Source organism: Rhagoletis zephyria, unplaced genomic scaffold (assembly GCF_001687245.7).
Source record: "Rhagoletis zephyria isolate East Lansing unplaced genomic scaffold, Rhagoletis_zephyria_1.1 Rzeph_scaffold_00003, whole genome shotgun sequence".
NCBI lineage: Eukaryota > Metazoa > Arthropoda > Insecta > Diptera > Tephritidae > Rhagoletis > Rhagoletis zephyria.
Genome location: NW_016157087.1, coordinates 1,335,327 through 1,350,109, shown reverse-complemented (window position 1 = coordinate 1,350,109; position 14,783 = coordinate 1,335,327). Strand labels below are relative to the sequence as shown.

The 14,783-nt window shown below is 32.4% G+C and overlaps 1 protein-coding gene across 1 annotated transcript in view; it reads left to right on the top strand.

The window, feature by feature from the left end:
* Hand (heart- and neural crest derivatives-expressed protein) overlaps nucleotides 1–14,783 on the top strand; it is a 61,540-nt gene that overhangs the window by 32,160 nt on the left and 14,597 nt on the right. Inside the window, exons 2-4 of the mRNA XM_017626319.1 lie at nucleotides 4,185–4,328; nucleotides 7,234–7,430; nucleotides 7,753–7,908. Coding sequence (XP_017481808.1) covers nucleotides 4,185–4,328; nucleotides 7,234–7,430; nucleotides 7,753–7,908 — 497 coding nt within the window. The remainder of the gene's footprint in view (nucleotides 1–4,184; nucleotides 4,329–7,233; nucleotides 7,431–7,752; nucleotides 7,909–14,783) is intronic.

The window sequence follows — 14,783 nt, the reverse complement described above, 5'->3', positions numbered from 1 at the left end:
TTTTATAAATGGACTAAAAAGTAGAAAATAATATTTCTCAGTCCCACAGAATTTGTTTTGATAACTTTTGATTTGAAAATTTTAGCAAAAGTCATTATAAACAATTAGGGCCAATTTCACAATGCGTAGTTAACTCAGAATCGGGAGTTAACTACAGAATTTTGTACTGAAAATCTCTGGTTAACTGTCGATTCTGAGTTAACTACGCATTGTACTGAAAATCTCTAGTTAACTGTCGATTCTGAGTTAACTACGCATTGTGAAATTGGCCCTTAATGACATTGAAAATGAAAAGCGGGGGCGCATGTAATAAACTTGAATTGATATGAAAAGTAACATATGTATGTATGAGGGCATATGAATAACGACCGCTTAAAATCGCTCTCAAATGTGTACTTTCGCTGTAGAATGTTATGTAGTTTGACTATTGTCAATGAAATCGAATGCTTTGTACTGCATGCGCTCCACGTTTTTCGTTTTCAATGTCATTAATTGTTTATAATGACTTTTGCTAAAATTTCAAAATCAAAAGTTATCAAAACAAATTCTGTGGGACTGAGAAATATTATTTTCTACTTTTTAGTCTATTTATAAAAACGTTGTATATTTAAAAAGTTTATTTTAATTTTATTTTTTTTTATTTGTTTTCCAAAACTTATGTTGAGATACATTAAGTAAGGTGTTAAACATCGAGTATTTGCAAGAATTTAAATTTTATTGCAGATTCCGATAGAATACCTATCCAGGTCTAATATTTGTATAGCAGAACTTTTCTTTAAGGTGACAAACGCCTAGAAATGGACGTGGCAATTGCAGGACTAAAGTTAGCAAAACGCAGATTTTATTGCGCATTTCGGCAGAATATCACTTCGTTAACAATATTTGTTCCACAACTTTTTCACTGTCCCATACTAATCTGGTTTAGATCCGATCTTTGGATCATGAAATATATAGAGATATATATATTTTTTTTTAAGTCAGTTTTTTTTTTGCTAAAAATTACTTGTTTAATTAACAAGTAAAGAAGTATAAGTTGGGGCGGATTAAATATAGTTTTTTTCACCTTTCTTTAAACTATGTACATGAAAAGCTGGGGTTTTCCCCCGATTTCAAGCATTTTCGATAATATGCTCAATTAGACTTAGTGATATATTTAAATAAATGAACTGGGCTTGGTGGAAATCGATAAAGTGCTTACCGAACCTGGAAGGTTCTATCACCTTTTGCTTCTTTGCTAAAGCTTCTAAAATATTGCAAAAACCGCGATTTTTTGACACTTTGACCTCGTTTTTTTCAAAATCTGGAGCTGATGGAACTTAATGCTTACGGTTTCGTAATCAGTACTAAAAAAAATCTATCAGAAACAGCTTTAACATTTACCGTACCAAAATTTTTTTTTATATTTTTGTTGGGCTGTATTACCCATTAAAAAATTAGCAAAAATATATATATATAATGGTATATTACACCCTTCGCTCCTCTATTTAGTTATAGTTTTGCAAAATAATTCAATGAATATCATCATACATGTGCAGTAGCCTGCGCCTTATTTTGCAACTTTATCCTACAAAGCAAGACTCCACCAGAAAGGTTCATTTGGTCATAAAAACGTGACCTGCGAAAAATGGTCAAAATCGGATAACGTGCCTCAAAGTTTAGCAAATTCATGGAATTTTCACAAAGAAAAATCGCGTTTTTTCGAAAAAAGCACCAAATTTTTATCGGAGTATTTAATGGACTTTGTATGCATAAACATTTTTTTATAGGGACGCTGATTTAAATTAATAAATATCAATGTCTCTTGCTCGACGGTCGAACTCTTTCTGTTTTCAAATATTTTCGTCTAAGCGACGATAACGCTCTTGTTCTTATTTTCTAATTTGCTGCTATGTCCAGCGTTTTCGCTTCGCTTAGATTCAAGAAAAATGTATGAATTTTTTCCTAATTGTTTATATGTTAAATTTTTCTTCGGTTTGCATAATTTTTACTACAATTTCAGTCAAACGAAAGCAAAAACAAAAAATGAAGTTTCATGAACTATTTGGTAGTTTAAACCGACACTGCAGTCTCTTATGATCTCGTGAACAAAAGGAACATAAAGAACTTTTCTTTCCGACTGCTTGACACCTGAAACAACGATATTTGATTTCCCTTTTTAATGTGCCTTATTCGAGCGCATAATGGGAAAAATCTTTTTGTGTAAAAAAATTGTTGGCAAACATGTGCTCGCTTACGATTGTCATTGTGCCATGATTTTGTTTCCATATTGTAAAGTTGCTAAAATATTTACGATTGCAATTAATTTAGCTTCGTTTTTTTAAGATTTACAGATTTGGTGTCTTCAAACTAAAAATAAAGCACCAAAAAACGCACCAAGCACAAAACTTAAAAATTTTCGCGTTTTGAATAAAGAAAAGCACTAAACTACATCAAGTGTCAAAAAAATATATTAAATTGGCCACTGACTTATAGAAAATTTTTACCACTTTGTGACCAAAATTGCATGAAAATGCTGAACTTTAGGGCCTTTCGAGGCACGTTTTTCCGTTGTCCGATTTTAACAAGGCACGTTTCTATGATCAAAGGAAAATTTTTAGGGGGAGTCTTGCTTTGTAGCTTAACAAAAAAATTTCTCCATACAACTAAGGTGCAGGCTAATGTCAAGGCATGTGCAGAGAACGAGCACACAATGGGCTAGCTTTTCTCAATATTCATCGCAATCTGGATGCTAATGTTGACTCAGTATTAAAAGAGCTTTTGTCTATACTTCAGTGTTCTTGGTCGTTACGAATGCCTTTACCTAAAATCCCCAAAGAGAACTCTTGCGGCCGGCCCTTTGCGGTAGCATACATAAAAAAAATAAAAAAAAAATATTCCGAGTAATTCATATCCTCCCCTTTTTTGAAGTCGGTTAAGCATTTTTGAGTTGTTTGTTAATTTGATGTAAATAAAGTGCAATTTATGAAACTTTATTTATTATACATGCTGCATATAAAACTTGCATAAGTGTATTTTAAAGAGCATTGTTGACAGGCGGGTGAAAAATATAAGACCAGCACTTATTTTGAGCGTCCTTTATTTAATTGTTATGCACGCTAAAATCTGCGAATATAAAATTTTTCGCAATGTGTGCAAAGTTTTTTTTTCTATTTTTTTTCGAATTTATTTTAAAGATATATACCACATCAAAACATAAAATAAAATCTTTGTTAAAAACTCAGGAAAATTCAATACTTTTGCTTACTAATTTGAAACTTTCTATTGAGCTTGTTTAGGAAAATTCTAAACATTCGACATTTTCTTTTGTATGGAAGAAAATAATAACACCGTGCGTAAAATATTGCCAAAAATCAACGCGATCTTTTAGCAACTTAAAACCTGCACTTTATTATACTAATATTGAATGGGTTATAAAAAATTTAAATAGAAATTTAAATGCAAATTTATTTTGAATTTTCCTGACTTTATGTTTTCTTTTTGGTGTCGTGTAAACCATGATAAAAATATAGTAAGGTAGAAGCGCTGAGAGGCACTTTTAAAATTCTTGACGTTTCCAAGCAATTTAATTTTTAAATTTACTCACACACAAGGTGTATTAAACAAGGTGTGATTGACAACTCAAGTAGGCTCTCTTTTAAGGTACCTACTATTATGCCAAAAAATATAAACAATCGAATCAAAATTCACACAAAATTTTTTCAATTTGACATTATAGGATGCTTCTTCTGAGAGCAATGTCAAATTCAATCAAACTTTGTTAAATACATTTTGCTCACACACACATTTTTATTTTCAATCTCAAGCAACAACAATTTTTAGCAATTTAAATTTTTTATTTTCTATTTTATATGATTTTAAAATGCTGGCAAACTTCAAAAAAAAATTATGGCCGACAAATTGAAAGAACGGTTCTACCTTGCTATGTCTTTATCATGGTGTAAACTATATATAAAAAAAAATATCGGAGCCAAATTAGATTGATAAACTTTGCACATATTGCGAAAAATTCTCTGTGCAAATACTTTTCCTCGTCACTACACATACATACATTTGTAAGTTTCCATAACCCTACAACAATTGTTTTTGGATTTTTTTATGGAAGATCATTATGTGAAAAGCCTTTAAAAAAGAGATCGCGTTCATTTATTAAATATTTATGTATAAACGTTTTTCCATTATTTTAGAACAATGGAGTGCGTCATATTGTTCTGATTCAAGTAACAATCCAAGCTGTTATATAACTAATGCATGTCCGGGAACTAATTTATCTTCGAATTCATTCTACCGATCACCACAATATTGTTCTGGTTCATCGCCAAAATTTGATGGTAAGAAATTAATGTATTACATTATATTTTATTTTACAACATTACTAATGACGGTACAACTGTGAATAAAGGTAAGCTAAATGTAGTGTTGCCAGATTTTTTTTCCATACATACCGTTCATACAAAAATATGTATGTATGTACGTAGACATATAATTGACAAAACGATAAAAACAAACTGAGAGATACAGTTGCCGTCAAAATAATAGCAGCAAAATTCAAAATGATGATGTTAGCAACTTATCTTTATTTATTTATTGTTAATTATTTTCATTTAAAATATGAGTCGATCTATGTCAGATACCACATAAATAAAACTTTCAAAGCTTTGCACAAAGTTCACAAAAATTTATTAAACTTAAAAGAATTTTCATCAAAATTTGGTTTTTTTAATTAGATTTCCTAGAAAGATCTCGATTATGTGGTTTTAAAAGTTGCAAGTTTCAAGTCACTAAATATTACCACTAATTTTTTGGAATTTTTATTGTAGAGGTTGTTGCGCATTTTCTTCCATATAAAAATCAGTTTTGTTCATGCGTTATATGGAAGAAAATTTGCAACACCCTCTACAAAAAAAGTTCTAAAAAATCAACGGTAATTCTTGCCTATATTTTTCTTATAGTTTTTTCTAACAGGCAATGGTAAACCACAGAGTGTATTTCTATCTTAAAAACGCTTCTCATAAAATCCATTTGCCTTTCGGAGGCGGCGCCAAATTGTGGGTCTCTCCATTTGTTTGATAAGACGCACACCCCAAAGTGGAGAAGCAGCTCGGCCAAACACTTAGCAAAAGTGTAAGCGCCAAAGTATTTATTTTTATACATATGCTAGCTTCCAAGTTGCTACTTTGAGTTTTTCAATAGAGCTTAAAATTCTTTAAGTATATCGGAAGTGCTTTCCGAATTTTCCAACGATTTCTTTACGAATCTTCAAATGAAATCATATGAAAGTGTCGATACGAGCTGATAAAGAAATGTATGTACATTTTAAAGGAAACTCTGTAAAAATCTGACAAAATTCTTTTATTTTTTCTTTCAACTATAGAATCTGTACTCGCAGAATACAGTGTTAATGCCAAAGTGGCATTGAATCGCTGGCTTAGAGTGAAAAGTTGATAAGTCCACTATTTACTAACATTTTGATACAGTAAGCGGGGAAAATTAAAGGTACATCGTAACTATATTCAATTTCCGCAGATTTCTGCATATTGAAGCGAAAATTTGCTAAGGCCAAAGAAATCCCAGAAAATCTGATAAATTGAATAGAATACAAATATTAACTACGAAATCTATCGACAGAGTGTCCAGATTTGTGCGATTTCGCGCCAATTTGGCGATTTTTTTTTGATATTTGCGCGTAAAAATTTAGGAAATCGCCATTGGCGGTTTTTGGGCGATTTTTTCCCTTCAAATAAATTTTTTCCAATTATAAAAATATCTATACAAAACTTAGTTTTCCACGATAATTTTACAGAAGAGGCTAATGAACTGCGTGATAAACTTGACTTAAGAAGCATATTAAAAGACTGGCAAAAATGTTTAATCACCATAATCGTAGAACTTTTGAAACGATTACCTAGTCAATTAAATACTTTTAAAAAAGCTTTGATTTTGTCACCAAAAAAGTGTGTGAATCACAAGAGGGCGAGTTTCAGAGGCCTGCCAATTCACTATTTGACTTTGATGGAAAGAAAAGCAGCGGAAACTGAATATTTAAATCTTTTAACTTTCGCATGGAATAACTTATCATCATCATCATTCCATCCGACTCTGAAGAATTTTGGATAATTGCTTACGGAGTTAAAACCGCAACAGGCAATAAACTGTTTGGAAATATAAGTAAATTCATATTATTATCCTTGCCGCACTCACATGCTTTGTTGAGCGCATTTTTTCCGTAATGAATTCAACAAAAACTAATATTCGAAATATAAATATAATTCAATAGTTGGAATCAAGTGTTATATGAAGGCTAATAGTTTCTGCTGCAAAACGTTTCCAATATCAAACAGTATGTTATAAAGGTTGTATACCTCAATATATGACAACAACAGAAATGTAAATAATTCAGACACTACAGGTGATTTTCAAAAAATTGTGGAAATAGCTGATCTCGCCTCATTATAGGTTTTTATTTAATTTTTAGCGCCGAGCTCTTAAAACGGATTGTGCGATTAATCAATTAATATGAGTTATAATAAATTTAATAATTGCGGAGTCCTATTGCAAAATGTGTTGAAACAAATATTTTTAAAAAGTATGCGTATTTTTTTTTTTTGTTTGTACATCACTATTATATAAGTGATTTGTGTTATTTATTATTACCCTCTGAAGGTATTATATTCGTTTTTGGTTTTAAAACTATATTATAACAAGATCTCATTTTTTAAATAAAAGATTTGTTAATCGAATTCATGAATTAGGAACAAATTGGCGATTTGCGCTTTTTTTAAAAACAATCTGGACACCCTGTCTATCGATGCGTATTAAATTTAATGCGTAAAATGTTGTCATCAAATTTTTGGAAGTTTTTCTTTCCTTCTATTTTATTCAATATTCCCTTTGTTGTATTCACTTATTTTGTGTTTTTTTTATGGGTAATTCCTATACACGACCCGCGTGGCGTGCGACGGACAAAATCCTTCGGCATTATTTTCATTGCTTTATCAATTTCCTTTCCAAATTTCGAAAAAAGAATCAAAGTGTACATTTTATCTTAGAAAATTCGGTAAAAAATCGGAAAGGAAAATAATGATTCCTTTACGAATTCTATAAGTTTTCTCTAGTATTCAGATTTAAATATCGTAGTTATTTTTCTCAGTTCTTCTTTTTCTATTCTTTCAAAAATTTGCCTTCCATTCAAACACAATTTTTTTGATGTTTTTACCTTTCGACATTTCTTCCTAGATACGGAAAAAGACTTTCATGAGATTTTACTCACACCCACTTCAACAAAAACAGTCGGTGTGCCTGCCGTGCGTATAATTAAGAAAAGAAATACGGCCAACAAAAAAGAACGAAGAAGAACACAAAGTATCAACAATGCTTTTACATGTTTACGAGAAAAAATTCCTAATGTACCATCAGATACAAAATTATCCAAGGTAAATAAACCACTTACATACATACATATGTATGTATGTGCATTAAGTACTATATAAATATGTATGTACTTAGAAAATATCTTACTTATGTAAATGTAAGCAAAGTAGGAAATTATATCTTTGTATATACTACACATATGTATGTATGTGAAAAATTGATTGTGCATACTTTTTACAGAAAATTGTTCTAAAGATTGTAATCTTGTTTCCGAACGATTCGAAAAATTTAAATTTTCAAATTAAAAAATTCCAAACTTTCGATTCGTAGCCAACAAAAATGCAACTCTAAATCTGTTTCGCCATCTTTATTATTTAATTTCAGATAAAAACGTTGAAATTGGCTATATTGTATATTAAATATCTCGTTGAAGTATTGGATGGAGATCAAGATCCCAAGGCCGGATTTAGCGCAGATTTAAGGCCACTACACAGAAAAAGTTCCAGTGATAGAAGATCATATTTAAAGCACGATTTGAAGGTTAGTTGGAATAGTTGAAATATGCAATATGAACATACATATACAGTAGAGTGGTCCAAAAAAATAAAGTCGGAGTTTTAATGCCGGCACACCCTAGGATTGATCTATATCGAAAAAAATATTCCCCAATTTTTTTATTTTGAAATCAAAAAAATATTTCGGGAGTGCTCAAAGCGCCATTTCTACGAAAAGTTGTTTTTTCTCCATATAAAATACATGGAAAACTTTGTGCGCTCACACTTTGATATATTCAGTGTTCGAGGTTTTACTGTATATATTTTGTGTGGATATTTATAAATTGTATGGATGGTTGTCATCATTACCAAATCATAATAATAACAATTTCTTTTGCAAATTTTCAAAACGTAATTTTGAGTCACATAGTCAACTATCAGAGGTGATTAATCGACTTTAAGAATCGAAAACCATCCCTAAAAGAAAGAAATTTCAATAATATATGTATGTATATATATACATATCTAGATACGCACGGAGTTGCGTCCTAAGCCACTTGACCGATCGTAACCAAATTTGAAACACCTACTTTACAGGGCATTTCTGGCTAAGTATTAATAGTAAATCAAGGCCATATCATATAGGGTATATATGCTATAAACGGTACTATGTATTCGCATTAGTTGCGTTCCAGATGCTTCACGATTTGCAGGTTTTTACAGGAAGTCGTTCCAGGTGACCACCTCCCATTAAGTTTATTAATGGAGAAAACAGCTGTTCCTGCAAATCGTGAATTTCGTGAATATCGTGAAGCACCTGGAACGCAACTATTACTGAAGTATGAATTCTAATAAACCAGAACAGTTAGTTCCCTATTTTGTCTCATGCAGAGCAGTCGTGTTTTATTTTTTAGTCTTGTTTTCTTAGCTTTCGTGTGTGCTCGCAACAGGTTATTGGCCTTTGCGTTAAAAGAAAGAATGACAAAGTAAAAACTGTTGTTGTTAATTCGACCGCGTTATAAAAATTCACATATTCAAAGATGAGCAATTGTGATCTCGATAAAATATTTTGTTTGAAAGACGAAAAAGATTGAGTTTTGTGGAAATTTAATTTCAAATCACAATTGTCTTGAAATTTCATGAAGGTATGAGTACGTCACGGCCGAGCAAAAGCCACCGGTAGCATCTGATTCCGAACTGCAGTCAAAACTTGCATTTTTCAACAAATGCGACATAAAGGCCCAGCGAGGGATATCCTCGACAACTGACAAAGAAGCTTTATTGCATATCGTGAATTGCAAAACAGCGGCAGAAATGTGGGCAAAATTGAAAAGTGTTTACGAACAAAAATCGGAGACAAGCATTCACTTTTTGTACCAAAATTTTATGACATGCATAAAGAACCTAATGAAAATATGGTCACATACATTTCACGTTTGCAAGAATTGGTGCAGCAATTGTCAGATTTGGGCGAGAAGATATCCGACAAGATTTAATAAGATATCCGTAAGATTTTCGTCGATTCGTGTTATTTTGGCATTAGCAGCTAATCGCGGAATGAACACTGTGCAATTTGATGTGAAAACTTCTTTTCTGTATGATGATTTAAAAGAAAACGTGTATATGAAGCAGCCAGTAGGATATGAGGACGGAACCAGAAAGGTGTGCAAACTAATCAATAGTCTGACGGGCTTAAGCAGGCGTCACGGACGAGAAATTTACAAGTTTCGTTAAAAGATTCAATTTCGAGGCCTACAAGGTCGATCCCTGCGTTTTCGTCCGAAGAGAAGGTGACAATCTTTCAGTTCTAGCCATTTACATCGATGATGGTTTGATAACTTCAACAAGTGAAGAGAGCGTCAAACCAGTTGTTGATTTCTTATGTAATCAATTTGAAATAAAAATCAGCGAAGTAAAATACTACTTGGGCTTTGAAATCAATCGTCATTCAAATGGATCAATTCATTTAAGTCAACGTACTTATGCACTGAAAGTGGTAAATTGAGTTGGTCTTCAAGACTCAAATGCTGTTTCGACACCAGCCGATAGCTCACACCGTTTAGAAGTTTCAAGTTCAACAACGTCAATTAAGTTTCCATATCGAGAGGCCGTAGGGTGCTTGATGTACTTAAGTATTGGAACAAGCCCGGACATTACATACGCTGTTTCATTAGTCAGCCGTTTTCTGGAGAACCCGTCGTATGAGCATGTTTCAGCCGTGAAGCGAATTATTAGATACATCAAAGGAACGATTGACTACGGTATACTTTTTGAAAAATCTAACGAGTTTAGTTTATCTGCTTTCAGTGACTCAGATTTTGCCATGGATCTAGCAAAGAGAAAGTCGACCTCGGGTCAATGTTTTGTGCTGGGCCAAGGAATTATTAGTTGGAACTCTGAGTTACAAAAATGTGTTGCGCAATCCACGGCAGAGGCAGAGTACATAGCGGCATCCGAAGCAACACGCATTTTTTGTGAGATGAGAGTATTAATAGTAAAGCAATGCCATATCATATAGGGTATATATGCTATAAACGGTACTATGTATTCGCATTACTGAAGTATGAATTTTAATAAACCAGAACAGTTAGTTCACTATTTTGTCTCAAGCAGAGCACTCGTGTTTTACTTTTTAGTCTTGTTTTCTTAGCTGTCGTGTGTGCTCGCAACACTAAGACAGTAGTCTTTCGTAAAAGAAATGAAAGACAGAAGGCAAGATAGTTCAAAAGACCTGGCCTGCATAATTGGTTAGGTATGTATGTATATGTATGTATGCAGATATTTAAATGCCGGTTTGCTATTCGCGCGACAAGCTTTTTTAAAAACGAAGTAAATGAGTACAAATTGTTAGTAATTTTCATTAGAGTTTGAATAACTCCTTTCACTGAATGCCTTTTAGTAACTTTAACGAGACCTTAACTTATTTTATTTTATTCATTTTAGTGCAGTTTTGACAAAATTTTCTTGCTAAAAAATCTTTTGTTACACTACTTTATTTTATTCCTTTGATTGTACAGGTTAAATAAAAGCTTGTTTTTAAAAAATATTTTTTTTACATTATTTTATTTTATAATTTTTAGTCCATTTATAAAAGCGTTGTATATTAAAAAGTGTTATTTTATTTTATGTACAAAATTTTGCAATAGATATTAAAATAATTCAACTTGCAATGAAAGAGAACAGAAGACTTGGCAAGCAAAATGTTGTTTGCTTACGTTTTGTATAAACATACATATGTACATATAGCAGCAGTTAATTTTATTTAAAGAAATGGCGTGTCGTCCATTTCCGCTGTAGCATGGCATATATTCAGGCGCAATATTTAACTTCTTCTGGCGGGGCGACGTCAGCAGTCTTCTAATTGTATCTCCTTGATATGATGCCTACAACGTGGTTCATATCTAGACTAGGAATAGCTTTGCTACACTACCGCTGCGGCGCGCCGGCAGGTTTAACAATTTTATAGTGGTTTTACGTTCTTTGGCAAATTACGCTCTGTTAGCCATAAATCTTACCATTTTTTGACCGCCTTTGAATCAAGACCCCTGGATCATATGGGGAATTCATTTACATTTTAAATTGCACTGTCATCGTGATTGGAACTATGCTGAAAATTTCAAGTCTCTAACTTGTCGGGAAGTCAGTTTAAAACCGATTGGAAATTTCCGCGATTTGCGCGGGATGACCAAGTTAAATAAAAGCTTATAAAAAAAAACTTATAAGGCGAACAGCATAACGCTAAGACCTCCTCGTTAGCAGATCTTAAGACAGGTGCCAGAATCGCCCTGTTAAACATTCTAAGGATGGTCATAGGCTTAAAATAATTTAGATATATCAAAGGGGCGTAGCACCGCCTATACAAGTAGACATTTTCATAATGCCTACATATCTCGGAAAGTATTTGTTAGAGTGCACTGAAATTTGGTTGGTTGAAATTAATTCAGTACACATGGAAAAAAGTGGTCGTTATTGAAAAAGAGGGGGTGGCACATCATATATAAGTAGGTATATTCAATTTATCTCTGGAAGTATTTGTAATAGAGTACTGGAACTTGGTATCAAGTAATACAAAACCGATTCCACATTCGAGGAGAATTATGAGAGTTATAGGAAAAGGGAGAGAGTGGCAGCCCTATACAAACTGAATTTTTTATACTGTGTATCTCTGGCGCGTCGATGTCCATTCGAACGACATAGCTAAGCCAGCGGAGCCTCTGTATTTTGATTCTCTGCACTATGGTCATTCCGTTGTAAAACTCATCGTTCCTTCGTCTGCGGTACTCGTTGTTGTATTGTCGAAAATGGCTTTGAAGTCGCGTATTGTGAATACCTGGTTTATGGTGGATTTACCAGGTCTGAAGCCACACTGATAAGGCCCAAACCGTTCGTTGATGTTGGGCTTCAGACTTTTACACAATACTTTCGATAAGGCCTTGTAGCCTATGCTTAGAAGACTGATCCCGCATATTTCGGCCTCTCTCTTCTTGTTCCGGTAAATACGTCTCGCTTCCCTATAAGGATTCCACACATCGCGTCTTCACCTTTATCTTCGTCTTCAGCTCCCCCAACATCTTCTCATTATTCTTACATCTTCTCTTATCTTCACCTTCATCTTCACATTTGCCTTTATATTCACCTTCCCTATCATCTTAATCTTTATCTCGTATATTTACCATCATCTGCCCCATTTAACCCAAACATCTCCGAACTCGATTAAGAAGTTTCACTAAAAAAAAATCAATAAGCTAATCATAGCCCTTGAAAAAGTAGGATATTATTTATGTAAATCGGTATTATGCTACAGCAATCATTCTAGCGGCTGTTGATGTCATATTCACGACAATTACGCCGCTGTTATACGTTTTTAGTTTCACAAATATTTATGTATTATGTATTTATTTACATACATACATAAATTATATGTATGTATATATATTAAATACATTTTAGTTACTGTGTTGCAAAAGTTGTCCAAATAGTTCATCCTAACGTGCCGTTTAAATAAAAGGGTGGTTTCTGACTTATAGGGTGTTGCAATGCTAATGTTTTTACATGTTTTATCAATAAATTCGGAAACGGTCGGTACATTAATTAAGCAATTGAATGTTGAATTGTGGGTTCGTTATTCTAAAAGCAAAAAAGATAAGCCGCACACTTGACACTTTCGACCGACCGTAGGCAGGCAACAAGCAGATGCTGTTATGCATGAGTGTTCCATGGAGGCAGCAAGTACTTTTATTCCCAGCAGAAACGATTTTTAACAAGTGCATCTGTGTTTCGTTTTCCTCAAATGTATGTACATATATACATTATGTGGGTAAACGTTCTCGATACTTATGGTCGTTTTATAGGATAAGTGCTCATATCTTGCGGTTAACATAATTGTGCACTCCCACAAAATTAAAGCAAAATAAAATAAAATGTGTATTTACATCTTCTTCACTAACATACATATTTATATACTTATGTATGTTACATACGTACATACAGTATCGGTCATATCTATAGCACGCCATTTCAAAGTGATATTGTGTGCCACTTATGTTTATTTATTTATTTTTAAGAATTTTCAATTAAAATACAGTTCTTTATCTAACAGAACCCATATAAACCCAAGTTTAAAAACTTATAGAAAACTACAAAAAAGTGCAACAAATTTTAACCTAAATTTCAAACTTTTTTCTCGGAAGTGTTTGAATTTTTCTGAATACACAGTTTTTTAGCCCAATTAATTTTAGTCTGATAATGTGCAAGTTTCAAGTGGCTAAAAGTTACCGCTGATTTTTAAGAATTTTTTTCGCCAAGGATGTTGCGGTTTTCTTCCATATACAAATAAATTGAGTTTATTCATTATATGGAAGCCAATGCGACAAAAAAAATTCTAAAAAATTAACGGTAATTCGTAGCTACTTGAAATTTGCACATTATCAGACTAAAATTGCAGGGGCTAAAAAACTGTGTCCTCAAAAAAATTCTATCACTACCGAGAAAAAAGTTTGAAATTTAGGTGAAAATTTGTTACACTTTTTTGTAGTTTTCTACAAATTGTTGAACTTGGGTATATATGGGGTTTGTCCGAGAATGAACAAAATTTTAATTGAAAATTCTTAAAAATAAATAAATAAACATAAGCGGCACACAATATCACTTTGAAATGGCGTGCTATTGATATGACCGATACTGTATGTACGTAGTTAATGAAGAGATATCGATAAACATTTTGTTGTATGTATTTTGATTTAATATGTGTCTGTATTTGGTTTGAAGATAATAATACTTTTCTCGACGAAAATGTCTTATTACTTTCAAGAGCTTAATGGATTTCAGAGTAAAAGCCCCAAATTGAAGTCGATAAATGAAAATATACTTTTGAATGGAATTTTACGGTATGAAAACGTCAATTTATAAAGCTCTTTAAACCTACTTTATTTTTTATTAATAAGGCCATTAATTTGTAAAGAAATTAATGCATATACATTTTTTTGCTTTTATACTGGATTTGCCTATGTACAGTGACGAACAAAAGTATTGGCACAGTGAATTTTTCGCCATATATGCTAAGTTTTTTATTCTAATTTATTTTCGATAATTTTTTATAAAAATATAGTTCATTTTACACCAGAAAACGTAATAGTAAAATCTCTAAACTTTGTGCAAAACTAAGGAAAATTCTTTAAATTTGCACACTAATTTGCAACTTTTTATTCAGATTTTTTAAAAAAATTCAAATTCAAATTTAGTATAACAAAGTGCAAGTTTAAAGTTGCTAGAAAATCGCGTTGATTTTTGGCAATTTTTTTAGTGGAATGTGTTGCTCATTTTCTCCATACAAAAAATAATTGTCGAATTACTTTGTATGGAAGAACTTGCGTGAAAAAAAATTACCAAAAATCAATGCGATTTTCTAGCGACTTCAAACTT